Source organism: Physella acuta, unplaced genomic scaffold, assembly GCF_028476545.2.
Source record: "Physella acuta isolate Inbredline_101_S28 unplaced genomic scaffold, ASM2847654v3 ptg000405l, whole genome shotgun sequence".
NCBI classification, from domain to species: domain Eukaryota; kingdom Metazoa; phylum Mollusca; class Gastropoda; family Physidae; genus Physella; species Physella acuta.
Window position 1 is genome coordinate 1,183,032 of NW_026731924.1, and position 26,227 is coordinate 1,209,258.

General features: G+C 36.4%; 3 protein-coding genes across 3 annotated transcripts in view; 1 reads left to right on the top strand and 2 right to left on the bottom strand.

Moving 5' to 3' along the window:
• Positions 1 to 25,976, bottom strand: part of LOC131942387 (replication factor C subunit 1) — a 57,544-nt gene extending 31,568 nt beyond the window's left edge. Inside the window, exons 1-11 of the mRNA XM_059302223.1 lie at positions 25,577 to 25,976; positions 12,956 to 13,597; positions 12,705 to 12,831; positions 12,250 to 12,324; positions 11,519 to 11,596; positions 8,334 to 8,518; positions 3,038 to 3,133; positions 2,873 to 2,915; positions 1,716 to 1,819; positions 341 to 523; positions 91 to 180 (exon numbers count right to left, since the gene is read on the bottom strand). Of these exons, the coding sequence (XP_059158206.1) occupies positions 91 to 180; positions 341 to 523; positions 1,716 to 1,819; positions 2,873 to 2,915; positions 3,038 to 3,133; positions 8,334 to 8,518; positions 11,519 to 11,596; positions 12,250 to 12,324; positions 12,705 to 12,831; positions 12,956 to 13,597; positions 25,577 to 25,579 (1,626 nt within the window). The 5' untranslated portion in view covers positions 25,580 to 25,976. The remainder of the gene's footprint in view (positions 1 to 90; positions 181 to 340; positions 524 to 1,715; positions 1,820 to 2,872; positions 2,916 to 3,037; positions 3,134 to 8,333; positions 8,519 to 11,518; positions 11,597 to 12,249; positions 12,325 to 12,704; positions 12,832 to 12,955; positions 13,598 to 25,576) is intronic.
• Positions 18,706 to 21,014, top strand: LOC131942386 (uncharacterized). Its single transcript, XM_059302222.1, has 2 exons — positions 18,706 to 19,132; positions 19,649 to 21,014. The coding sequence occupies exons 1-2, from the start codon at positions 18,824 to 18,826 to the stop codon at positions 20,963 to 20,965; spliced, it is 1,626 nt and encodes a 541-aa protein (XP_059158205.1). The 5' UTR covers positions 18,706 to 18,823; the 3' UTR covers positions 20,966 to 21,014.
• LOC131942383 (uncharacterized) lies at positions 20,952 to 23,664 on the bottom strand. The gene is made up of 2 exons (XM_059302221.1): positions 23,406 to 23,664; positions 20,952 to 22,656 (listed from the first exon to the last, which is right to left on the bottom strand). Exons 1-2 carry the CDS (start codon positions 23,620 to 23,622, stop codon positions 21,071 to 21,073), a joined length of 1,803 nt encoding a protein of 600 aa, XP_059158204.1. The 5' UTR covers positions 23,623 to 23,664; the 3' UTR covers positions 20,952 to 21,070.
• Positions 25,977 to 26,227: the final 251 nt, after the last annotated feature.

Sequence of the window (26,227 nt, forward strand, 5' to 3'; positions counted from 1 at the left end):
AGTGAGCTATGCTAGCCATGCATGAGAAACACACCTCTGGGATAGGGATTGGTGAGAGTGAGCTATGCTAGCCATGCATGAGAAACTCACCTCTGGGATGTCTTTAGAGCCTAGGGCTGCTGGTCCTGACCTGGCTTTGAATGCTTGAAATCCTGAGATTCCTTTTCTCCCAAAGCCACTCTGTAATACAAGATGTTGTCATTGGAAAAGTTGGGCTTTAAATGTCTATGTGACATGTGGATTTTAAATGTCCATGTGACAGTTGGGCTTTAAATGTCCATGTTAAATTTGTGATCAAATATTTCTGTTTTAAAATAAAGAGATTAAGTTGGTGCCTTACTTCATCTAGATCAGCTGACTCTGTAGGGCTCTTTGTTGTTGCTAGAATTTTCAGATGTTTGGTGTCTGGTGTCAATTTGATCTCATCTTGTGGTGGTGATTCAACCTTGACCTTGTCAGCTGGTTTGGTTACCTCCATGGTGTAAATCTTTTCTTTTTTGCTTACCTTTTTCTTACCAGAACCCTAATTAAAATAGACAAAACTATAACCCTAAGTCTAAGGGTAAGTTGGAAGTTCAGGTAAAAAAAAAAGATATGCCTGTAAAGTTGGAAGTTCAGGTAAAAAAAAAGATATGCCTGTAAAGTTGGAAGTTCAGGTAAAAAAAAAGATATGCCTGTAAAGTTGGAAGTTCAGGTAAAAAAAAAAGATATGCCTGTAAAGTTGGAAGTTCAGGTAAAAAAAAAGATATGCCTGTAAAGTTGGAAGTTCAGGTAAAAAAAAAGATATGCCTGTAAAGTTGAAAGTTCAGGTAAAAAAAAAGATATGCCTGTAAAGTTGGAAGTTCAGGTAAAAAAAAAGATACGCCTGTAAAGTTGAAAGTTCAGGTAAAAAAAAGATATGCCTGTAAAGTTGGAAGTTCAGGTAAAAAAAAAGATATGCCTGTAAAGTTGAAAGTTCAGGTAAAAAAAAAGATACGCCTGTAAAGTTGGAAGTTCAGGTAAAAAAAAAGATACGCCTGTAAAGTTGGAAGTTCAGGTAAAAAAAATGATACGCCTGTAAAGTTGGAAGTTCAGGTAAAAAAAAGATATGCCTGTAAAGTTGGAAGTTCAGGTAAAAAAAAAGATATGCCTGTAAAGTTGAAAGTTCAGGTAAAAAAAAAGATACGCCTGTAAAGTTGGAAGTTCAGGTAAAAAAAAAGATACGTGTGTAAAGTTGAAAGTTCAGGTAAAAAAAAAGATATGCCTGTAAAGTTGGAAGTTCAGGTAAAAAAAAAGATATGCCTGTAAAGTTGAAAGTTCAGGTAAAAAAAAAGATACGCCTGTAAAGTTGGAAGTTCAGGTAAAAAAAAAGATACGCCTGTAAAGTTGGAAGTTCAGGTAAAAAAAAAGATACGCCTGTAAAGTTGGAAGTTCAGGTAAAAAAAAGATATGCCTGTAAAGTTGGAAGTTCAGGTAAAAAAAAAGATATGCCTGTAAAGTTGAAAGTTCAGGTAAAAAAAAAGATACGCCTGTAAAGTTGGAAGTTCAGGTAAAAAAAAAGATACGCCTGTAAAGTTGAAAGTTCAGGTAAAAAAAAAGATATGCCTGTAAAGTTGGAAGTTCAGGTAAAAAAAAAGATATGCCTGTAAAGTTGGAAGTTCAGGTAAAAAAAAAGATACGCCTGTAAAGTTGGAAGTTCAAGGCTGAAATCACAAGCACAAGCTGTAAGTACTTACTGTTTTTAAATGTTCCCTTGCTGGCTGTGTTTCTTCCTTTAAATTTGCCACGCAATGCTCTTCCCTTTGTTTGATCTTGCTTGCCAGTTTGTCAGCAAGACTTGCTAAATAAAAGTTTGTCAGCAAGACTTGCTAAATAAAAGTTTGTCAGCAAGACTTGCTAAATAAAAGTTTGTCAGCAAGACTTGCTAAATAAAAGTTTGTCAGCAAGACTTGCTAAATAAAAGTTTGTCAGCAAGACTTGCTAAATAAAAGTTTGTCAGCAAGACTTGCTAAATATTTGTCAGCAAGACTTGCTAAATAAAAGTTTGTCAGCAAGACTTGCTAAATAAAAGTTTGTCAGCAAGACTTGCTGAATAAAAGTTTGTCAGCAAGACTTGCTAAATAAAAGTTTGTCAGCAAGACTTGCTAAATAAAAGTTTGTCAGCAAGACTTGCTAAATAAAAGTTTGTCAGCAAGACTTGCTAAATAAAATCTAAACAAGGCTCTCCAGACAGTGCACCAAAGCGACCTGACGGTGCACCAAAGTGACCTGACTGTGCACCAAACTGACCAGAGAGTGCACCAAACTGACCCGAACTTGCACCAAAGTGACCAGATGGTGCACCAAACTGACCAGAGAGTGCACCAAAGTGACTAAACGTTGCACCAAACTGACCCGAACTTGCACCAAAGTGACCAGATGGTGCACCAAAGTGACCTGACAGTGCACCAAAGTGACTAAACGGTGCACCAAACTGACCAGACAGTGCACCAAAGTGACCAAACGGTGCACCAAACTGACCAGATTGCATCAAACTGACCAGACGGTGCACCAAAGTGACCAAACGGTGCATCAAACTGACCAGACGGTGCACCCAACTGACCAAACGGTGCGTCAAAAGCTGCACTACAAAGAAAACTATAAAAAACATGGGTTACTATATTATCTATTGAATACCTTTACAATAATGTTAGAAGCGACAAATGCTTTCTGCATAGCTTTTTAAACAGTGATTATTAAGAAAATAATTTATTATCTATTTTTTGAAGGATAAAGATGATAATATAAAAGCTTGCAATGAAAACAATTTTACTACTTTTTTTTCCCTATGAAATAGAAGTTATAGACAAACTACTTGAGGAACAGTTCTGTTAGTCTAGAACAAACTACTTACAGGTTTCTGTGGCTAGTGCTGGGTTTTCTTCTTCAACTTTGACCTGCACAACCAAGGCATTTGTTTTTACACAATGGATTGAGAGAAGATTCAAATAATTTTTAAACTGTTGTAGCTAGTGGTCCATCTAACTATTTTAACTGACCATAACTGATATCGACTAACTTTTTTAACATTTGGTCCATCTAACTGGTCGAGTGTCTTTAGAAAATCCTCATCATCATGACATTCCTCATCAAATGTCAAGTCTACTTGATCATCCTAGAAAACAAAATGTCAAGTCTACTTGATCATCCCAGTAAATTATCTCAAAGACAAAATATTCCAGACAAAAGATGGATGGGAATAAAAGTGTGAAATGAATGAATTCTGGCTTTCTTAAACCCATCTGGTATTTGCACTTCTGAGCCATGAAAACTACCAAAACTTTTTTTTAAAAACTTTACAGTTAAAATTTGAGATACTCGTTTATTTCATGACCCTGAAAAAGGCTCTAGTTGTCAAATGAATTTAATAGCATAAAAAAAGTTGGGTGGCACAGACCACTGCAAATGAGTGCTTGAAATAATAGAGCTATGCAGTATAAGAAATTGGTGCTTGAAATAATAGAGCTATGCATTATAAGAAATTGGTGCTTGAAATAATAGAGCTATGCATTATAAGAAATTGGTGCTTGAAATATTAGAGCTATGCAGTATAAGAAATTGGTGCTTGAAATATTAGACCTATGCAGTATAAGAAATTGGTGCTTGAAATATTAGAGCTATGCAGTATAAGAAATTGGTGCTTGGAATATTAGAGCTATGCAGTATAAGAAATTGGTGCTTGAAATAATAGAGCTATGCAGTAGAAGAAATTGGTGCTTGAAATATAAGAGCTATGCAGTAGAAGAAATTGGTGCTTGAAATATTAGAGCTATGCAGTAGAAGAAATTGGTGCTTGAAATATTAGAGCTATGCAGTATAAGAAATTGGTGCTTGAAATATTAGAGCTATGCAGTAGAAGAAATTGGTGCTTGAAATATAAGAGCTATGCAGTATAAGAAATTGGTGCTTGAAATAATAGAGCTATGCAGTATAAGAAATTGGTGCTTGAAATATTAGAGCTATGCCGTAGAAGAAATTGGTGCTTGAAATATTAGAGCTATGCAGTAGAAGAAATTGGTGCTTGAAATATTAGAGCTATGCAGTAGAAGAAATTGGTGCTTGAAATAATAGAGCTATGCAGTATAAGAAATTGGTGCTTGAAATATTAGAGCTATGCAGTATAAGAAATTGGTGCTTGAAATAATAGAGCTATGCAGTATAAGAAATTGGTGCTTGAAATATTAGAGCTATGCAGTATAAGAAATTGGTGCTTGAAATATTAGAGCTATGCAGTAGAAGAAATTGGTGCTTGAAATATTAGAGCTATGCAGTAGAAGAAATTGGTGCTTGAAATATTAGAGCTATGCAGTAGAAGAAATTGGTGCTTGAAATATTAGAGCTATGCAGTATAAGAAATTGGTGCTTGAAATAATAGAGCTATGCAGTATAAGAAATTGGTGCTTGAAATATTAGAGCTATGCAGTATAAGAAATTGGTGCTTGAAATAATAGAGCTATGCAGTATAAGAAATTGGTGCTTGAAATAATAGAGCTATGCAGTAGAAGAAATTGCCCACCTTCTCCGCTGTATCCCCATGTTTACAAATATTAGAGCTACGAGAAAAATGGCCATTTGAGGAAGGATACACCGGGCGCTAGGTTAATAGTGCTGTCTCTTTTCTCTAAACTAACCCCCCCCCCCCCCACCCCCCAAAAAAACATGTCTACCGTCCCATTCAACGAAATATAATTATATACTTTTTCCAGTGTCCGCCCCCTCCCCGAAAATTCTACCCCCGCCCCCGAAAATTTCAAGTACCCCCACCCCTCTCCGGGGAGGAAAAAGTCTGAAAGAAACACTGGTGTCGCGCTTAGCCACTACGCGAAGAATTGCATTAAAGAAATTGCAAGAAAACCACTTTTTAGATTAGACACATTAATTAGGCGGTAATTTTATTATAGAGTATCGATGAGGAAACCACCCCCCCCCCCCACCCCCAAAAAAAACATGTCTACCGTCTTATTCAATGAAATATAATTATATACTTTTTCCAGTGTCCGCCCCCCTCCCCGAAAATTCTACCCCCGCCCCCGAAAATTTCAATTACCCCCACCCCTCTCCGGGGAGGAAAAAGTCTGAAAGAAACACTGGTGTCGCGCTTAGCCACTACCCGAAGAATTGCATTAAAGAAATTGCAAGAAAACCACTTTTTAGATTAGACACCTTAATTAGGCGATAATTTTATTATAGAGTATCGATTACGACATTTCTTTTGAGTTGGGGCGGGCGGGGGGGGGGGGGGGGGGGCCTCAGACGTTTTTACGCGGGGGTGGGGCTTCGCCCCTACCCGAAGAATTGTATGAAAGAATTGTATAAAAGAAAATCTTCACGCAAACCACCTAGATTAGACAAAATTTCCTTTTTATTCAATGTTTACTCGAAAATCAATGACGTCATACAATTGCGTACACTCTCGGCTTGCTCTAAGCTAAATGTGACCGCGTCATACTTCGTTTTTTGAATTACTGTGCATGTTTTTATTTTGCTTGTGTTTTCTCTAGAGCGTTCTTGTCAGATAGATAGATAGACAGACAGCGAAACTATAATATAGAATGCAGTATAAGAAATTGGTGCTTGAAATAATAGAGCTATGCAGTAGAAGAAATTGGTGCTTGAAATATTAGAGCTATGCAGTAGAAGAAATTGGTGCTTGAAATATTAGAGCTATGCAGTAGAAGAAATTGCCCACCTTCTCCACTGTATCCCAATAAGAAATTGCCCACCTTCTCCGCTGTATCCCCATGTTTACAAATATTAGAGCTATGCAGTATAAGAAATTGGTGCTTGAAATAATAGAGCTATGCAGTATAAGAAATTGGTGCTTGAAATAATAGAGCTATGCAGTATAAGAAATTGGTGCTTGAAATATTAGAGCTATGCAGTAGAAGAAATTGGTGCTTGAAATAATAGAGCTATGCAGTATAACAAATTGGTGCTTGAAATAATAGAGCTATGCAGTATAAGAAATTGGTGCTTGAAATAATAGAGCTATGCATTATAAGAAATTGGTGCTTGAAATATTAGAGCTATGCAGTATAAGAAATTGGTGCTTGAAATAATAGAGCTATGCAGTATATTAAATTGGTGCTTGAAATAATAGAGCTATGCAGTATAAGAAATTGGTGCTTGAAATATTAGAGCTATGCAGTGTAAGAAATTGGTGCTTGAAATATTAGAGCTATGCAGTATAAGAAATTGGTGCTTGAAATATTAGAGCTATGCAGTAGAAGAAATTGGTGCTTGAAATAATAGAGCTATGCAGTATAAGAAATTGGTGCTTGAAATAATAGAGCTATGCAGTATAAGAAATTGGTGCTTGAAATATTAGAGCTATGCAGTATAAGAAATTGGTGCTTGAAATAATAGAGCTATGCAGTATAAGAAATTGGTGCTTGAAATATTAGAGCTATGCAGTATAAGAACTTGGTGCTTGAAATATTAGAGCTATGCAGTATAAGAAATTGGTGCTTGAAATATTAGAGCTATGCAGTATAAGAAATTGGTGCTTGAAATATTAGAGCTATGCAGTATAAGAAATTGGTGCTTGAAATATTAGAGCTATGCAGTAGAAGAAATTGGTGCTTGAAATATTAGAGCTATGCAGTATAAGAAATTGGTGCTTGAAATAATAGAGCTATGCAGTATAAGAAATTGGTGCTTGAAATAATAGAGCTATGCAGTATAAGAAATTGGTGCTTGAAATATTAGAGCTATGCAGTATAAGAAATTGGTGCTTGAAATATTAGAGCTATGCAGTATAAGAAATTGGTGCTTGAAATAATAGAGCTATGCAGTATAAGAAATTGGTGCTTGAAATAATAGAGCTATGCAGTATAAGAAATTGGTGCTTGAAATAACAGAGCTATGCAGTAGAAGAAATGGCCCACCTTCTCCACTGTATCCCCATGTTTACAAATAATAGAGCTATGCAGTATAAGAAATTGGTGCTTGAAATAATAGAGCTATGCAGTAGAAGAAATTGCCCACCTTCTCCACTGTATCCCCATGTTTACAAATATTAGAGCTATGCAGTATAAGAAATTGGTGCTTGAAATAATAGAACTATGCAGTATAAGAAATTGGTGCTTGAAATATGAGAGCTATGCAGTAGAAGAAATTGGTGCTTGAAATATTAGAGCTATGCAGTAGAAGAAATTGCCCACCTTCTACACTGTATCCCCATAAGAAATTGCCCACCTTCTCCGTTGTATCCCCATGTTTACAAATATTAGAGCTATGCAGTAGAAGAAATTGGTGCTTGAAATATTAGAGCTATGCAGTAGAAGAAATTGGTGCTTGAAATATTAGAGCTATGCAGTATAAGAAATTGGTGCTTGAAATATTAGAGCTATGCAGTAGAAGAAATTGGTGCTTGAAATATTAGAGCTATGCAGTAGAAGAAATTGCCCACCTTCTCCAATGTATCCCGATGCTTACAAATATTAGAGCTATGCAGTAGAAGAAATTGCCCACCTTCTCCACTGTATCCCCATGTTTACAAATATTAGAGCTATGCAGTATAAGAAATTGCCCACCTTCTCCAATGTATCCCGATGCTTACAAATATTAGAGCTATGCAGTAGAAGAAATTGCCCACCTTCTCCAATGTATCCCAATGTTTACAAATATTAGAGCTATGCAGTAGAAGAAATTGGTGCTCGAAATAGTAGAGCTATGCAGTAGAAGAAATTGCCCACCTTCTCCACTATATCCCCATGTTTACAAATATTAGAGCTATGCAGTAGAAGAAATTGGTGCTTGAAATATTAGAGCTATGCAGTATAAGAAATTGGTGCTTGAAATATTAGAGCTATGCAGTATAAGAAATTGGTGCTTGAAATATTAGAGCTATGCAGTATAAGAAATTGGTGCTTGAAATATTAGAGCTATGCAGTAGAAGAAATTGGTGCTTGAAATATTAGAGCTATGCAGTAGAAGAAATTGGTGCTTGAAATATTAGAGCTATGCAGTAGAAGAAATTGGTGCTTGAAATATTAGAGCTATGCAGTATAAGAAATTGGTGCTTGAAATATTAGAGCTATGCAGTATAAGAAATTGGTGCTTGAAATATTAGAGCTATGCAGTAGAAGAAATTGGTGCTTGAAATAATAGAGCTATGCAGTATAAGAAATTGGTGCTTGAAATATTAGAGCTATGCAGTATAAGAAATTGGTGCTTGAAATATTAGAGCTATGCAGTAGAAGAAATTGCCCACCTTCTCCAATGTATCCCGATGTTTACAAATATTAGAGCTATGCAGTAGAAGAAATTGGTGCTTGAAATATTAGAGCTATGCAGTAGAAGAAATTGCCCACCTTCTCCACTGTATCCCCATGTTTACGCTTGCTCACGGCCGTTGTGCGCTGACACCTGCTTGTATTCCCTGATCCAAAAAAGTCAACAACACTCACAGGTGTTCTCACAGGAGCTTCTGCTGAGCCCTTCACATTTCTCTTGTGAATGACAAACTTATCCAAAGCTGTCAGTTTTCTTTCTTCATCTAAAAATCATGGAGAGACCCATTGTTTCAAACTTGACTCATCATTCAACAATGTCTACATTAATCAAAGATAAAAACCATCAGCAAATTATCCAACATGAATCACAAACTAACACAACACAACCTCATAACATTCAAGGTCACAAATTAAAAAAACATAACAGTATTCCATAAATAAAGCAAGAGTGATCTCCCCTCAACTTTCTCAAATCTATATATATATATAATTCTCTTCTGGGAGCCGTTAGAAAACAAGCTGCAAGCGCGCGCCTTGCAGTCCCCTCTCTTCCTCTCCATCGCTACCACCCCCCCACCCCCTTCACATGGTCAGATGAGTTGTAGTTCACACTAAATGTTTAGTTTGCTGACGGCTATTAGGGGCAGATAATTCAGTTTGAAACTATTTTAAACTTAGAGGAGGTAATTAAGAGGAGGCTGCTTTCACGGGGGGGGGGGGGGGGGGGGGAGATGGGGGTTTAGTGTTTTAAAGCAAATATTTTCAGTGGCAGCATTGGTACTGTCGAATTCACAAATTAAGAATGACTGAAAAGTAGAAAAAACAACTAAATAGCGGCGTATGATATGTCGCGGGTCGGCTCGTATTCTTATAATACACCACAGGGGATATGCACATGCCTTTCAATTAATTTTTAATACTTGAACTTTTTAATATAGAATAGATCTTGTGGAAAAAAGAATAACACACTAACTGTACTGCAATCAATGCAGGTATACATTTTGATATTACAGGACATTAGTACTTTATAAAATCATATGCATTTTTTTAAATAGCATAAAGTACTATTTCCAGTCACCGGAAATTACTCAAAATTTGAAAGAAAACAGAGGATAAGATCTTTTACTTATATGTGAAGTTTCATCTATTTATCAGAAACAGAACTCAAGTTATACTAACCCTAACCCTAGACTTTTGAAAAATTGAAAAGTAGAATAAGTTTCACTTCCGGTGACCAGAAATTGCCAAAAAGTTGATACAGAACTATAAATTTGATATAATAATTATATATGAAATTTTAATGGTACTCAAGTTATCATGTTCAGAGACACACACACACAGACAAGATTGCAAAAATAAGTTCTTCCTACTCAGGGAGGTCTAAAACGAGTCTACGATAAATTCCTGAAAGACACTTGCCCAAATGCTGTTTACCCCAATGGACACTGGCCCAAATGTGACAAATGCCCGAATGGACACTTGCCCAAATGTGACAAATGCCAGAATGGACAAATGCCCGAATGTGACAAATGCCGGAATGGACACTTGCCCAAATGTGACAAATGCCAGAATGGACAAATGCCCGAATGTGACAAATGCCGGAATGGACACTTGCCCAAATGTGACAAATGCCGGAATGGACACTTGCCCAAATGTGACAAATGCCGGAATGGACACTTGCCCAAATGTGACAAATGCCGGAATGGACACTTGCCCAAATGTGACAAATGCCCGAATGGACACTTGCCCAAATGTGACAAATGCCGGAATGGACACTTGCCCAAATGTGACAAATGCCCGAATGGACACTTGCCCGAATGTGACAAATGCCGGAATGGACACTTGCCCAAATGTGACAAATGCCCGAATGGACACTTGCCCGAATGTGACAAATGCCGGAATGGACACTTGCAAGAATGTGACAAATGCCGGAATGGACACTTGCCCAAATGTGACAAATGCCAGAATGGACACTTGCAAGAATGTGACAAATGCCGGAATGGACACTTGCCCAAATGTGACAAATGCCCGAATGGACACTTGCCCGAATGTGACAAATGCCGGAATGGACACTTGCAAGAATGTGACAAATGCCCGAATGGACACTTGCCCAAATGTGACAAATGCCGGAATGGACACTTGCAAGAATGTGACAAATGCCCGAATGGACACTTGCCCAAATGTGACAAATGCCGGAATGGACACTTGCCCAAATGTGACAAATGCCCGAATGGACACTTGCCCAAATGTGACAAATGCCCGAATGGACACTTGCCCAAATGTGACAAATGCCGGAATGGACACTTGCCTAAATGTGACAAATGCCCGAATGGACACTTGCCCGAACACAGACATTCTTAATTAATTTGTATTTGCAAAATATAAAAAGTGTACAAACATATTTTCTTTCCGATCTTTGAAACAAGACAAAAATTCCATTTTCATTTATCTCAGGATTTTAAAATGAATTTTGCTTTCTTTATTCAGTAATCGCTTCAACACATTGTCTAAACGAGGTGCATTAAATGGAGATAAAATATAATTGACTATCTTTAGTTCTTAAATTTGCCACCTAGACCATGCCTTGTTCTTTGTGAAATGATCACCACACATGTTAAACAAAACAAAAAAAATCCAACAAAAACGCACCTCTGTTCAATGATGCGAGACACCACGCCGCCTACACCATGTCATAAGCGCTATACAACCAATGCAACATGTCGGCTAAGCAAGGTGTTCAAAACATTTATTAAAAGAGTGTAAAGACACAGCTGCCAACATCACCTTATATTTAATAAAGAAAAAAGATTTTTTTACATCACTTTCTCAAAAATTAAAGCTTAATTAAAAAAAATATATAAACATTGTTGTTTTTATGCTTAGAAATGTATTTGTTATCAAAATTTCAAACTTGAATTGATTAATAATGTCTATTTGGTAACATTTATTTTCTAATACTAACATTTTTTGGGCACACTGCCTTCGGGCAAGTGGCTTTAAGGCATTTGTCGCATATGGGCAAGTGTAAATTCGGGGATTTGTCGAATTCGGGCAAGTGTCCATTCGGGAAATCGGCCTTCGGGCAAACGGCATTCAGGCAAGTGTCTTTTGGGAAAACGACCAGCTTCCGTCTAAAACAATGAGATTTCTGCAAATCTTTTTTTTTTTTTTTGCACGATTACAATATTTCCTCTATACTCTGTGTATAAGAAAATAATAAATGTCAGTATTCATGCAACGTATGTGCTAAATAAAACTTTTACCCGAGTCATTTGTATGGTTTTCTTTCTTTCTCTGCCTGCCTTTTGGTTTCTCCTTTGGAAGTGGATCTTCATCAGAACCTTGCAGAAAATTGGTTAGTCACACATTAAAAGAGAAAACCATAGAATTGATACAATTTCTTGAAGATGATTACATATATAGGAACCTTTAAAAATATAATTAGGCTAGAAAGGGTTCGTACCACTTTTAGAAAATGAAATTCCAGACTTTTTTTGGAAAAATTCCAGACTTTAAACGGATAATATTTTAGCGACTAATTTACAGAATAATGCAACACTTGTACTCTATTACTTACAGTATAATGACATTTATTTTAGAAAATTGAGCTAGTTTTTATATTAAGTTTTCTCTAGTTACAAGGAGGGGAGGGTTAGTTAGCCCTAATCATCAATATTTGTAAAGATTAAAAAAAAAAACAGTTTAACTGAAGGTGGATTAAAATTAGTTAGATAAATTATACTTTAACTACCACTTACACACCTCCTCCGTAATTTTCTACCTGCAAACCCAAACTTAATGAAAAATAGCGGGTAAAATCTAGAGCCTAGCCTTTCTGAGGGCGATAATTTTTTCATTAAATGACTATTTTAAATACTAACTTGTAACACATCCACACTGTCATTTGTGCAAAAAATTTCTCTTCCCTCCCCCTTCCCCCTGAGCAATCAGGTTTATTCTGTGATCAAGTTTTTAAACTTTTCTTTTTTCTTACCAGAGTCATCTTGTAATTCTTTTTTCTCTTTTTTTCCTTTTGATTTCTCTTTAACCAGTGGCTTTTCATCAGAGTCTGTTAATAAGTGCAAGAATCAGTTAATGGCTTTAAGCAACAAGTGCAAGAATCAGTTAATGGCTTTAAGCAACAAGTGCAAGAATCAGTTGATGGCTTTAAGTAACAAGTGCAAGAATCAGTTAATGGCTTTAAGCAACAAGTGCAAGAATCAGTTAATGGCTTTAAGCAACAAGTGCAAGAATCAGTTGATGGCTTTAAGTAACAAGTGCAAGAATCAGTTAATGGCTTTAAGCAACAAGTGCAAGAATCAGTTAATGGCTTTAAGTAACAAGTGCAAGAATCAGTTAATGGCTTTAAGCAACAAGTGCAAGAATCAGTTGATGGCTTTAAGCAACAAGTGCAAGAATCAGTTGATGATTGCTTTAAGCCTAACCTACCTGAGTCTAGAACTCTATTTTTTTTAGATGACTTGACCATGCTGGAACTAGCCTTTTTTCTTCTGCTGCTGATGAACTCATCAGCATCACTACTGCTTAACTCTGATATTTCTTCTTCACCTGATAGCTAGACAAGTAAACAACAAGATCTTAAAATTAAAATGGTTAGGATCATTAAAATCCTATGAACTAATTCCTCTTCCAAATGCATGATTCCTAATCAAGATTATTCAATAAGAATGTTAACTCACCTTCCTTTTTTGGGCTCTCTTTTTGGGATTTGCTTTGATCTCAATTTGATGGTCATTGCTTGCAGCATTGGTCGACTCACCTCTTTTTTCTTGAATGGACTCACTCCCTTGAGAAGAGAGCTTGGCAGACTTTGAGGAACCAGATTTGACACTTTCCACTTCAATTAACTCCTCTTCCAGAGACCTCCTTTTGTTTTCATTCTGTTTCTTATTTACACTTTTTTTCCTTTCTAACTGCTTGCTATTCTTTTCATCATTTTGCCATTCATTTATTTTGCCAACACATTTAGAATTTTTGTCTTTAGAAATCTGGCTACTACCCTTAATGACACTCAATCCATTCATTTTTTTCTTACCTTGAAATGAGTCTTGAGAATTTTTAATAATTTCACTATCTGAATCATCATTGACTACAATTGCATCACTTTCTTCATCAAAGCTATACTTATTTTGAGATGAAGTTCCAAATGTTGTGCAGTGTTTAGCAGATCCCTTTCTTGTGGCTGATACCAAGTCCTCACTCGCTTTCTGTGTAGGACACTTCACTGCTTGTCTGGCTGATTGCTTGCCTGATTCAACTCTTTGCTTGTTATGTGAACTTTTTACGTGTGCTACGCTTGATCCAAAAAAATTCCTTATATCCTGAAAATATTGCTTAGCGATAATTGACAACAAATACCTTCCATACAGTATCTACAAGGTGGCACCCACTAGCAACAGTACATTGACTTTATTTCATTGACTCAATGGACATTACCCAGTTAAGGAGAATCCTTCCATCATAATTGTTGACATGGATAAAAATGATTTTTAGATTTTGCAATCAAAAGTGACCATAATTGTTGACATGGATAAAAGGTGATTTTTAGATTTTGCAATCAAAAGTGTCCATAAAAATAATAAAAACTGAAGCTGGGTCTACCTACACTACCTCATGAAAGTCTTAACCCTTTGAGCCCGCCAGGCCGGTAAACCGGCTTCAACATTAGGCATATATGTCCTAAAAGCCGGTTTTCCGGCCCGATGATCTAGCGTCATATTCCTAGCGGCCGGTATACCGTCTAATTAAATATAATTAGTGGAAGACTGACTAAAACTGCGCATGTCTTTTTAGTGCGTGATTATGATTCTAAAAATAGATTTTAGGAAAAGTGAAAGTGTTTACATTTCGTTGCAATGCCGCCGAAACGAAAAGCTGAGCCACAGCCATCGACTTCAGCACGTAAAGTTGGTGCAAAAGATGAAGCAAAAGACCGAAATATCAACAAAAGAAGTAGAATGACTGCAACTCAGGCATTACAACTACTTATTGAATCTGATGAAGAAGATAATATACCTGGTCTATGTTGTGATGATAGTGACGTTGAATTTGAGACTGAACTCAGTGACATTGAAATTGACAGTGACAATGAAACTGTTCAAGTACGTTCTGATGCACGTGGTGCCAAGGACAAAGACTTGCCGAAACGAAAAAATAAAACTGTTTACTGGTGCAAAACATGCAAATTTTTTCTTTGCATCGGGTCCGGCAGTGATAACTGTTTTGAAAGTTATCACACAAAAGTGGACTTCTGGCGATGAACTAGTATGGCCAGGTATCAATAATAACAAAACAATTACTAAATGAAAATTGGTTTCTTCTATGTTCTATCAAAACAATAATTACGTGTTCGTTTTATATACATTGTTCTGTTCATACATTGTAAACAAATAAAGAATTTCAGAATCTTTCTGCTTTGATGTTTGATCCTGAGTCTGGATACCAAATTTGGTCTGATTATCTCAAACGGTTCAAAAGTTATAGGCAAAGTTAGAAGCAGATAAGTTAAAAATGGTTTGGCCCTGGGAGCTCAGGAAATGGGAGAAATTAGGCCAGGGAGGCCAGGGCTCAAAGGGTTAAGTGTACATTCATCACTCACCGTAATAGGTAGAACACACTTCAGTGACCACCTAGGTGTCAGGGACATAGAGGGGTGCTCTCAAGAGCCAATGATTACACTACAGCAGAGGCGACGCGTTGGCCCCTGACTCCTTAAAACTAATGTAGGCAGAATGGTGCTCACAGGTTAACCCAGGACTCCTTAAAACTAATGTAGGCACAATGGTGCTCACAGGTTAACCCAGGACTCCTTAAAACTAATGTAGGCACAATGGTGCTCACAGGTTAACCCAGGACTCCTTAAAACTAATGTAGGCACAATGGTGCTCACAGGTTAACCCAGGACTCCTTAAAACTAATGTAGGCACAATGGTGCTCACAGGTTAACCCAGGACTCCTTAAAACTAATGTAGGCACAATGGTGCTCACAGGTTAACCCAGGACTCCTTAAAACTAATGTAGGCACAATGGTGCTCACAGGTTAACCCAGGACTCCTTAAAACTAATGTAGGCACAATGGTGCTCACAGGTTAACCCAGGACTCCTTAAAACTAATGTAGGCACAATGGTGCTCACAGGTTAACCCAGGACTCCTTAAAACTAATGTAGGCACAATGGTGCTCACAGGTTAACCCAGGACTCCTTAAAACTAATGTAGGCACAATGGTGCTCACAGGTTAACCCAGGACTCCTTAAAACTAATGTAGGCACAATGGTGCTCACAGGTTAACCCAGGACTCCTTAAAACTAATGTAGCCACAATGGTGCTCACAGGTTAACCCAGGGTGCCAAACAGCACCCTGCCGGGGGATGTGTTTGATTATGTTTAGTGAATGACTCCATCTCATGCATAGTCTTTTGCACTGTTTAAAATGAAAGTAGACGGCATAGCACTCAAGAGATAGCCCAGGGTGCCAAACCCCCACCCTGCCGGGGCGCAGGTGGACAGGCCTGATTCAATTTATTGCCCCATTTTACCCATAGTCTATCGCACTGATTAAAATGAACAAAAGCACCATAGCGTTGACAGGAAAGCCTGGGAGCCAAATTGACCCCCCCCCTGCAGAAACCATCTCGGGGTATTCTGATAAACTCAAAGTTTTATGGCGATCAGATGAAAGGTGCAGTAATGCATAAAAGAAAAAACGAAGTCTGATGAAATATATTAGGAGGGTTTTATCAATGCTTTACCAATCCGATATTCTTAGACTCATGACCTTGTTTTCTAAAACTGAGTTATTTAAATGTAAACAATGCATGCGGCTTGAATCATATTTATCGGGGCACAGGTTTACCTACACTACCGCCCAGCATGCCATGGGACATGCAGTATAAAAGCCTTGAGTGTACATAAATCACTGTCCGTAATATCACAGTTAACTACACACCGCCTATCAGTGACGTAGAGGGGTGCTCTCAGGGACCCACAATTACACTAGCGAAGGGGTGACGTGTATGGCCCCTGGCTCGGTTTAATCATTGAATGTTGTGTGCTACCTGGTCAATATTGTAAGGTGCTCGTTAAAACTAATGTAGGCTATATTGCCCACAGGATAGCCCAGGGCGCCAATTCGCAGCCTGCTGGGGCGCTAGCGAACACGTCTGATTCAATTAAGTCAGCGTCTGCAAAGCCCCATCTTATCCATTGCCTATCACATTGTTTAGAATGAGCGTAGGCACCATTGAGCTTAACGCTCTTATATACAGCATATAAAGATGTAGGCACCATTGAGCTCAACGCTCTTATATACAGCATATAAAGATGTAGGCACCATTGAGCTCAACGCTCTTATATACAGCATATAAAGATAAATGGAATGAGCGTAGACACCATTGAGCTCAATGCTCTTATATACAGCATATAAAGATGTAGGCACCATTGAGCTCAACGCTCTTATATACAGCATATAAAGATGTAGGCACCATTGAGCTCAACGCTCTTATATACAGCATATAAAGATAAATGGCACCTTCCTGAGGCACCGCCCTTGCAAAATTAAATGATTATGTTGAAGTATCTAAATATTAGTAGCATTAGTTAAAGGCTACTTTTATTTAGTAGTTAAGGATGGCTAATCAATAAATAGCCTACAGAAACTAGATGTGATGTGCCACAACCAAAGGATAGACAGCTGCCTTATTTGCTGATCTGAACCTACTGTTTAAAAATTATATTACTGTTGCTTAGTTTCAGTTATTTTTAAGTAAAATAAAGTCACATAGTTCTGTTTTCTTTGCTTTTTGACTTTTTAAACAACTAATTACTGTTGCTTTAGATCACATTATTAAAGTGTTAATGTTCCAGCTTTATCTTTGAATTAGTTTTTTTTTTTTTACTTTCCATTACCTCTGTAGTATTATCTTATAACTATTATTAAATTTTAAAGATAATGTACTATTATATTAGAAATGACCAATTTAATCTTTGTATTTATATTATTAATCAGTTAATCCTCAAACGTGGAAATTTAAATTTAGACACCATCCATAAGTCATTTTACATGAATATCTAAGCTTGATGCAAAATATATTAGTTCAGTGGTTCCCCATAGAATTAAAAAGTCGAAATTAGTAAGGAAATTAATAAGAATTAAAATAAGATGTTCTAGTAGACTTTCTATATAAATTATTCTTGATAACGGTTTTAATACTATGAGTGAAACTGCATGCTGTTAACTAGCTTCAACATTTGCGGTTGAGTTTTTGTTAACGCAACCTCATGTCATTCTAAACATATAATTAATTTCTTTGTTTTGTTTTTATTTGGAGAAATGTTGAAAATCTGTTCTCCCAAAGATATGTAGACACAAAAGTAACTAAATCTCAAAAGGCAATCAATTTCAAGTTTGGGTATGAATGGTGCATACTACACAGAAACATCGTAACTATTTCACACAGAAACATTGTAACACAGAAAAAAACTGAAAGTATTGTGTGATTGTAACTGTTTCACACAGAAACAAACTGAAAGTACTGTGTGACTGTAACTGTTTCACACAGAAACAAACTGAAAGTACTGAGTGTGACTGTAACTGTTTCACACAGAAACAAACTGAAAGTACTGTGTGACTGTAACTGTTTCACACAGAAACAAACTGAAAGTACTGTGTGACTGTAACTGTTTCACACAGAAACAAACTGAAAGTACTGTGTGACTGTAACTGTTTCACACAGAAACAAACTGAAAGTACTGTGTGACTGTAACTGTTTCACACAGAAACAAACTGAAAGTACTGTGTGACTGTAACTGTTTCACACAAAAACAAATTGAAAGTACTGAGTGTGACTGTAACTGTTTCACACAGAAACAAACTGAAAGTACTGTGTGACTGTAACTGTTTCACACAGAAACAAACAAAAAGTCTTCTGTGACTTTGCTGCCATTCTGCGCTAATATGTATGAGTCATTTTGTATTCCTACACATAGAATTTGAGATATTCATGTTTTAGTGCCGAGCCTCCATGCAATATTTTTTTCCCGCCTTTTTTTGCCTGCCCCTGCTTACGTAACAACCATAATTTTAATTATTGAAATAAGTATTTAACACTTTAAAATGTGTTGTTCATTGTATTATTAATTAAGAGATTGCAAAACAAAATAAAAAAGACTGTAATTAAACTACACATCACTGATGACCCCGTGAACAATCAAGGGACGCAACCATAATATACATAATACAAGAGACGTAACAATCGCTAACAAGACATAATGTAACATTTGCTTGGACTTTTTTGTCTGTAGAGACACAAACTAGATCTAGAAGATGTAGATGATTGAAAATAATTTAAAACAACAGACAAATTAAGACAATATATAGAGAGGTTGCACACACGTGACCAAAACCACGTGATGTTTCATCCGCCGCCATGTTGACCGCCATGTTGATGCCCTATCGCCGGCCCTAACAACCGGTGTATATAAATTATTTTAATATAAAGCGCTAGGCAGTGGAGTCTTCAGTACAGTTTTGTGTTAGACTAGTTCCAGAATGTGTTCAGCTTATGTTAAAAGCCTCGCACCTACCGAGCAAGAACAATACATTAAAAAAATTGAACTTTTATGCATTGAAGATCCGTATCTTCTTAGTGATCAGCGTCAACTTGTAGATGATATCAGTATTTGGCCAAAAATTGAAAACATGGACATAGTGAACTATTTAGTGTTTTCGACCAACAAAGTGACACAGGAACAGATGAGAAACTATAAAAGCATGAAGTCCTATGTATACTTTACGGATGGGCTTGTGTCCCAAATAAAATGCAGAGAATTTGGAAGCAAAGTCGTCGTTGTTGCCAAAGTAAGTCAATTCTTAATTAATAGACTAAATATAATGTCTTATGATGTTTACCTAAATATTTAAATGACTTAGGGGAAAGCAGGGTGTAAGTATAAGGCAGGTATCCCACTTTTTAGGACCTGTCCATTTTTTTGGATTTTACTAATCCAATATTTATATTAATAATATTGATGATTATTCTAAACCATTCTCACATAAAATAAACACTAATTTTACATTAAATTTGGTGACTTGTTCTGCTCAGTGGTAGTTGATGGCAACATTTGGTATGGGTTTACCATGCTTAAACCATGATAATAAACCCATGATGAGCCCATTCATAAAATTAAAAAATCAAATAGAAAATTAGTACCACTATAAGGTACCAAACTTTTTAGGACCTGTACATTTTTGTTGAATCTAATAATCCAATGTTTTCTAGCTTGAATTATTTTTCCTTTTAATCAGCTACAACAGTTTGATTTGTGTTTATGTTATAGCCTCAATTTGTTAATTAATACTTGTCTTATTTTGCAGGTCAAGCATTCACAAAAGGCAGCAGAAAAGCCAGTTGAGCCATGGCTTTTTTGTCAACAAACTGGAGTTATTTTGGCTGCCCACTGCAATTGCATGGCTGGGCTAGGCGAATCGTGTTCACACATAGGGGCCCTGCTGTTTGCCATAGAAGCAGGATGTAGACTGCAAGATAATGTGTCAACCACACAAAAAACTTGTCAGTGGATTCTCCCTCCCTCCCTTCAAAAAGTCCCTTATCTGGCGGTGGCTGATGTAAATTTTGATACCCCAGAGGCAAAGAAGAAGAAATTAGACAAGCAGCCAACCATAAACACATCAGTCATAGAGAAACAAACACAGTCTGCCCCGCTAGACAAAGATACATTTTTGGAAGAGCTATCAAAAATAAGCTGTGCATCAGCTATTCTATCAATACTCCCTAAACACACTTACACATTCAGAGCTTCACAGACAACACTACCTTCTCCGCTCACATCATTATTTGACCCAAAACACATAAATTTAAGTTACACTCAGCTAGTGGCAGTGGGGAATTCTTTACGCTGGGAACATTTCAATGAGGTTTCTCGGCAGGCTATTGAAGCTGCAACTAGAGATCAGTCACATTCAAAGGAATGGTTTCGTCAAAGAGCTGGGCGTATTACTGCATCCAGAATTCAAGCCTGTTGCAACACCAACTTAGCACAGCCATCAATGTGCCTTGTAAAACAAATATGTTACCCTCAGCAACAAACATTTCAATCTCCTGGCATGAGGTGGGGTTGTGAACATGAAAGCTTTGCATTTCAGCAATATGCACAAAGCTGGGGGGCACAGCATATTAATTTTAAAATTACAAAAAGTGGACTAGTAATTCATCCTGAAATGCACTACATAGGAGCCTCTCCAGATGGTATGGTTACCTGTGACTGCTGTGGACAAGGTGTGGTTGAGATAAAGTGTCCTTCATGCACTAAGGAGAAAATGTTAAGTGACATATCCAATAAGGAGGCCAAAAACCTTGGTCTGGGACCAAATAAACAATTAAGTAGCACACACCGCTACTACTATCAAATCCAGACCCAAATGGCAGCTACCAAGTCTTCATATGCTGATTTTGTCATATGGACAACAAAAGATGTTCACATAGAAAGAATTTTTTTTGACAGTAATTTGTGGTCAAGCATCTCTGTTAAGGCAGCAGAATTTTTTCAGAAAATTATATTGCCTGAACTCTTGGCATGCTATTATACCAATAAAAAGGCATCTGGCATTACTAAAGCTGTTGGCTTACCACTGACAAAAAGAAATAAGCCTACTCTGAATAAGTTAAAATAAAAATGAAATATGAAATGTGTTTTTATTTTTTATTAAATATTAAAATACAACCTGGTAACAATAGATTGTGCTGACAACAATAAATGGCATTTTTAAATACTCAAATTAATCAAAAGGCACAATAGCTGGACAAAGATTAATCAATGCACAACAAGTGGTCACTATATCATCTATTAAAGGATTGCCCTTTTCATTTAAATAATCCAGTGGTAAAGTGTCACTTAGAATTTTGTATTTTTGTCTAACTGACCCAATAACCCTTTCTACATGAATCCGAACATTTGCAATCTTTCTTGTCTCAGCCACTTCCAAAGCTGATAGTTGTTTTTTTCCCTTTGTAAAAGCAGGAATAGCAAGCTTTGCACAATAAAGCCCAACACTATCTGCTATTGTAAATCCCCTATCAGCCAAAACTAAATCTCCAGGTGAAAGTTTGTTTAAAATGCCACAATGTTCTGTTAAGTATTTATCACTAACCCTACCACCCCAAGCCTTAGATATAAAAGATATAGTACATTGTGGAGTGATGCCTATAAGAAATTTAATGGTATTGTTGTGTTTATATTGTGACCAGGTGATTGCTCTAGCAGCTAGACTTGATGGTCTGTCAATAAAAATTTCAAAACAATCAATAATAACTGCTGTGTTTGCACCAAAGGAACGCTTGAAACAATTAGGCATAGTTTTTTGTATGTCCTCCCTTTCAGGCCACACTATAAATTGTCTAAGGTTGTGAGCCATATGGCGAACCCATTTCTCAAAAATTCTACTGGCTGTTGACAGTGAAATTTTAAATCTGTATGACAGATCTCGCAGCGGCAGACTAAGCCTTAATTTCATCAATGTTAGCACAAATTCCTGAAATTTGGTGAGACAATTATTGTGGTTATGATTTATAGTGCCACTACTGCTATTGAAGATAAGCATCAGTACACCATAAGAATGAATACCTGTGTAGAATTTGACTTTATCATCGTCATTTATGAAAGACTCTGGGGTTAGCTCAAAGCATAATACTTTTTCACGAAGCAAATAATTCTCACACCTTAACTGTTGCATCTCAAAAAAAAGAGAATCTATATTGACACCAATGCTGCTAGTGATAGTTTGTGTGCTATCCTTTGCATATTGATGACTAATAGCCAATTGGGAAGTGTTGATTGTCTGAATATTTGCCTTATCTTTACCCATATCCACTGGGGAAGTGTGGTTTGTTTGATTATTGAAGCACTGAATATTGGAATTGCCTTCACCCATATCCACTGGGGAAATGTTTGTTTGATTATTGAAGCACTGGATATTTGAATTGCCTTCACCCATATCCACTGGGGAAATGTTGGTTGTTTGATTATTGAAGCACTGGATATTTGAATTGCCTTCACCCATATCCACTGGGGAAATGGTTGTTTGATTATAGAAGCACTGAATATTTGAACTACCTTCACCCATATCCACTGGGGAAGTATTGGCTGTTTGATTATTGAAGCACTGGATATTTGTTGAACTGCCCAATGGTAGTACCAAAAGGGCCTCTGCAGCTTCATAAGCACGTTTCTTTGCTTGTCTCTCTAATGTACGTGTGTGTCTTTCGACTGATAACTTCACTTTTGCCATAGAAATATTATCATGTCCAAGGAACAGGGTGGGAGCCCAGTCAACATTTGTTTCATCTCTGAAGTTTGCTGGTCTACCTGGATAAATAGAATATTTTTTTTTAAAAAGACTACACGTGAATAGAAGGCCTATTTTTAAAAAGCTTATCCAAATATGAGAAATATGACTAACTATAATATATATAATATGTTATTAATAATTACTAGACTCAATATGATATACAGTTTAAAAAATAAAGTTATATTTAAGTCTTAAGTCTACTAGATCTATTACTTACTATTCTTTATTTACTCTGATAAAACATTTAGAATCTAGTGTAAATTTTGTAAAGTTAATTTAAGTAATAATTAGTTAATCCTAGAGTTCTATGTCTGCCTAACCTAGAACTAGTGTAAGCTGTGACCCAATCTGTTTCCAATAATTTCAGTTGCAGAAACCAAAAAAAATTATTTATGCCGTAATACAATAGTAAAGTTGTTAGGCTTATCATATATTATAAGTGTTTATGAGACTTTAATTAGTTAAATAATAATTAGACCTTAGTTTATAAGTTTCAGTACTAGATCTAGTAGTAGTTGTAGATAGAGTATTTAACTAGATTCTAGATCTAGCTACCCAGCTAATGCTAGGCCTTACTCTATCGTCAATATGACTCGAGTATGGTAAAATAATACAATATATTACTAGATCTATATAATATATCGAATATTGACTATATATATTCACGAGACTAGACTCTAATACAAATTACGTTTTATAACTTTCGATATATTAGTATTTGAGATGACCTAACATTTTATTAAATGTAAATCATTTAACTCTTTACCTGAAACAAAGTGTCGAGAACAGATCCGCATGTTGTTTGCAGCTGCTTCACTCACACCGCTTCGGTAAATATTGGCCAAAAATGTACGACGTCTACGTTCAGTTAACTGCCGATCTGTTTCACCTTGGTGTAATATAACTTTAGGCAGTCGAAATAAAGAAATGCCTTTACAATTTCCATAGCGAGAACTACAACCTTTCACAGCGCAGACCACCATTTTGAATGTAGACCCAAAATGGCGGACGTTTACATGGTTACAAATCCATGACATCACGTGCAACCTCTCTATAGGCCTAGATTCTAGACTTAGATTTAAATAGAGAAGATCTAGATCTAGGCTAGTCTAGTTCAAGTTGGTGACACATTAAGGGTACAACAAACACCCTAATCGCTACCCCCCGCTGCGACAACCCCAATTTCTCCTCTCAGGTTGCTTTAATAGCCTTAACTATAGTATTTACAGGGTCCCGCACACATGTAGAAGCTATTTATAGTTAACCTAGTTATTAAAGCCTTGATTGATTGGTTTTATTCATCCGGGACCTAGTGTTTTCATCTGGGGGGAACTAGAATCACCTATGACGTTATACCTAAACTTTAAAAATTTAAAAACTCGTCTTCCAGAATGAGAATACAAAAGAATTTGACCTGGATACATTTAGAAATGGACATGCGCACAGCAGATATCGGTAGTTTTGTATAAAACATCCAAACAATTGGGTGAATTATTATATGAAGGGAAAAACAGGAGTGCGGCTGCAGCGGTGTTTTAACAGCGTACGGAACTTTACTTTATATTTAATTTTTTGATTCTTATCGCTAGAATAGGCATTCATTAGAATGGCAAATTTTTTCAAGTACAAATGAAAAAGTCAGGATGTAGATAGATGTAGATCTAGCTTAGATCGCAAGATGAAGGTGAATCAAACTTTTTAACTTAGCCTTAGCAGTTAAACTAACTAAGACTAGAATCTAGAGTAAAGTTCCACGCGTGGTTAAAACCCGGGTGCTGCCATCGCCTGTTTATCGCTTCGTACAATATTTGTTTTGATGTTTTATACGAAACTACCGATATCTGCTGTAAACCTGTCTATTTCTAAATATATCCAGGTCAAATTCTTTTGTTTTTCTCCTTCTGGAAGTCGAGTTTTTAAATTTTAAAGTTTCGAGGTATGACGTCGTAGGCGATTCTAGTTCCCCCTATGAAAAACACTAGGTCCCGGATGAGATGAATAAACCAACCAATCAAAGCTTTTTATAACTAGGTTAACTATAAATAGCCTCTACAATATGTGCGGGACATGTACATACGATAGATAAGGCTAATAAAGCAACCTGATAGGTGAATAGGGGTGGCCGCAGCTTGGGTAACGATTTGGGTGGTTTCACCTCGCTGCGTAACCAATGACTTGAGCTAGACTAGCCTAGTTCTAGATGCTCTACATTTCAAGCTAAGCCTAGAATCTGTATAATTTCTATTTTTTTTCTGCTGTTTTAAATTATTTCGATCATCTACTTCTTCTAAATCTAGATTGTGACTCTACATACAAGCATATCTAAGCAAATGTTACGTTATGTCTTGTCAGTGGTTGTTACGTCCCTTTGTTATGATTAATATAGTTGCGTCCCTTGAGTCATCACTGGGTCAACTTTTAATGTCGTTAATTAATTTAATTAACAAGTTTTTAATTTGGTTTTGCAATCTATTAATTAATAATACAATCAACAACAAGTTTAAAAGTGTAAAATATTTATTTTATTTAGGCCTATTAAACTAGGATTAAAACGTATAAAACACGATCGTTACGCAAGCCGGTTCAGATGGCCGCAGGGAAAAAAAAAGAGGGGGAAAAAATATCGCAAGTAGCACGTCACTAAAACATGAATATCTCAAATTCAATGCGTAGGAATATAATATAAAATGATTGATACATATTAAGAGTAGAAAGGCAGAGGAGTGATATAGTACTTTGGCTTAGGGTTAGGGTTACTTTGGGTTGTTTCTGTGTTAAACGGTTACAAAATAGCGCCCGGTGAAAGTCGGGAGTTCGCTATGTGTGACCGATTGTGGAACTTCACTCTAGATCTAGATCTGGGTCCTAATGTTTAAAATCAAATGTATCAACAAATCAATAAATTTAAATAAAAAATATGTCATTAATTAAGCCTACCATTTTTGCTCTGCAATAAGTGGATGGTCTTAACTTAGCAGTGAGCTAGATATAGATCTAGATTCTAGAATCTATATAATATTATATTCTAATTCTAGAAAATCTAGAATAGATTCTAGATCAAGATTTCTCTAGACTCTAAGATCTAGATCTTAGATCTAGGTCTAGATCTGATCTAGAATTAGATCTAGAATAATCTAGATTATTGGCAAGGATAGATTCTTATCAATAGGTCTCGAAATCTTTTTAATTTAGGTCTAGATCTAGATCTAAATCTAGGCTTGTAGATCTCTAGATATAAATGCCAAATGGTCTAGTCGAAATAATGATATCTAATATCTACTCTAGTCACGATGTGGTAGCGCGCCATTTCCTATTTATTTACGTTTAACCGTTTCTTAATTTCATCCTATTTTTATTTTACCCATGTCGGGATCATTTGTTTATAGATTCTAGAGCCCAGAATAGACCTATAATCTAGATCTGTCTATAAAGATATAGATTCTCTATATAGATTCTAGAATATATCTGTAAATTTAAATGTAGTGTTGAACACTAAAATATTAATCATTTTTGACACAATTATAGATCTAGATCTAAGTATCATTACCAACATTTTAAAATCAATCTTCACATGATTTAAAATGAAGC

Coding starts and splice junctions, on each gene's coding strand:
- LOC131942383 (XM_059302221.1), bottom strand. CDS start 23,622: ATGGTGGTCTGCGCTGTGAAAGGTTGTAGTTCTCGCTATGGAAATTGT. Junction 22,657..23,405: donor TTCTCGACACTTTGTTTCAG/GTAAAGAGTTAA, acceptor CTATTTATCCAG/GTAGACCAGCAAACTTCAGA.
- LOC131942386 (XM_059302222.1), top strand. CDS start 18,824: ATGTGTTCAGCTTATGTTAAAAGCCTCGCACCTACCGAGCAAGAACAA. Junction 19,133..19,648: donor AAGTCGTCGTTGTTGCCAAA/GTAAGTCAATTC, acceptor CTTATTTTGCAG/GTCAAGCATTCACAAAAGGC.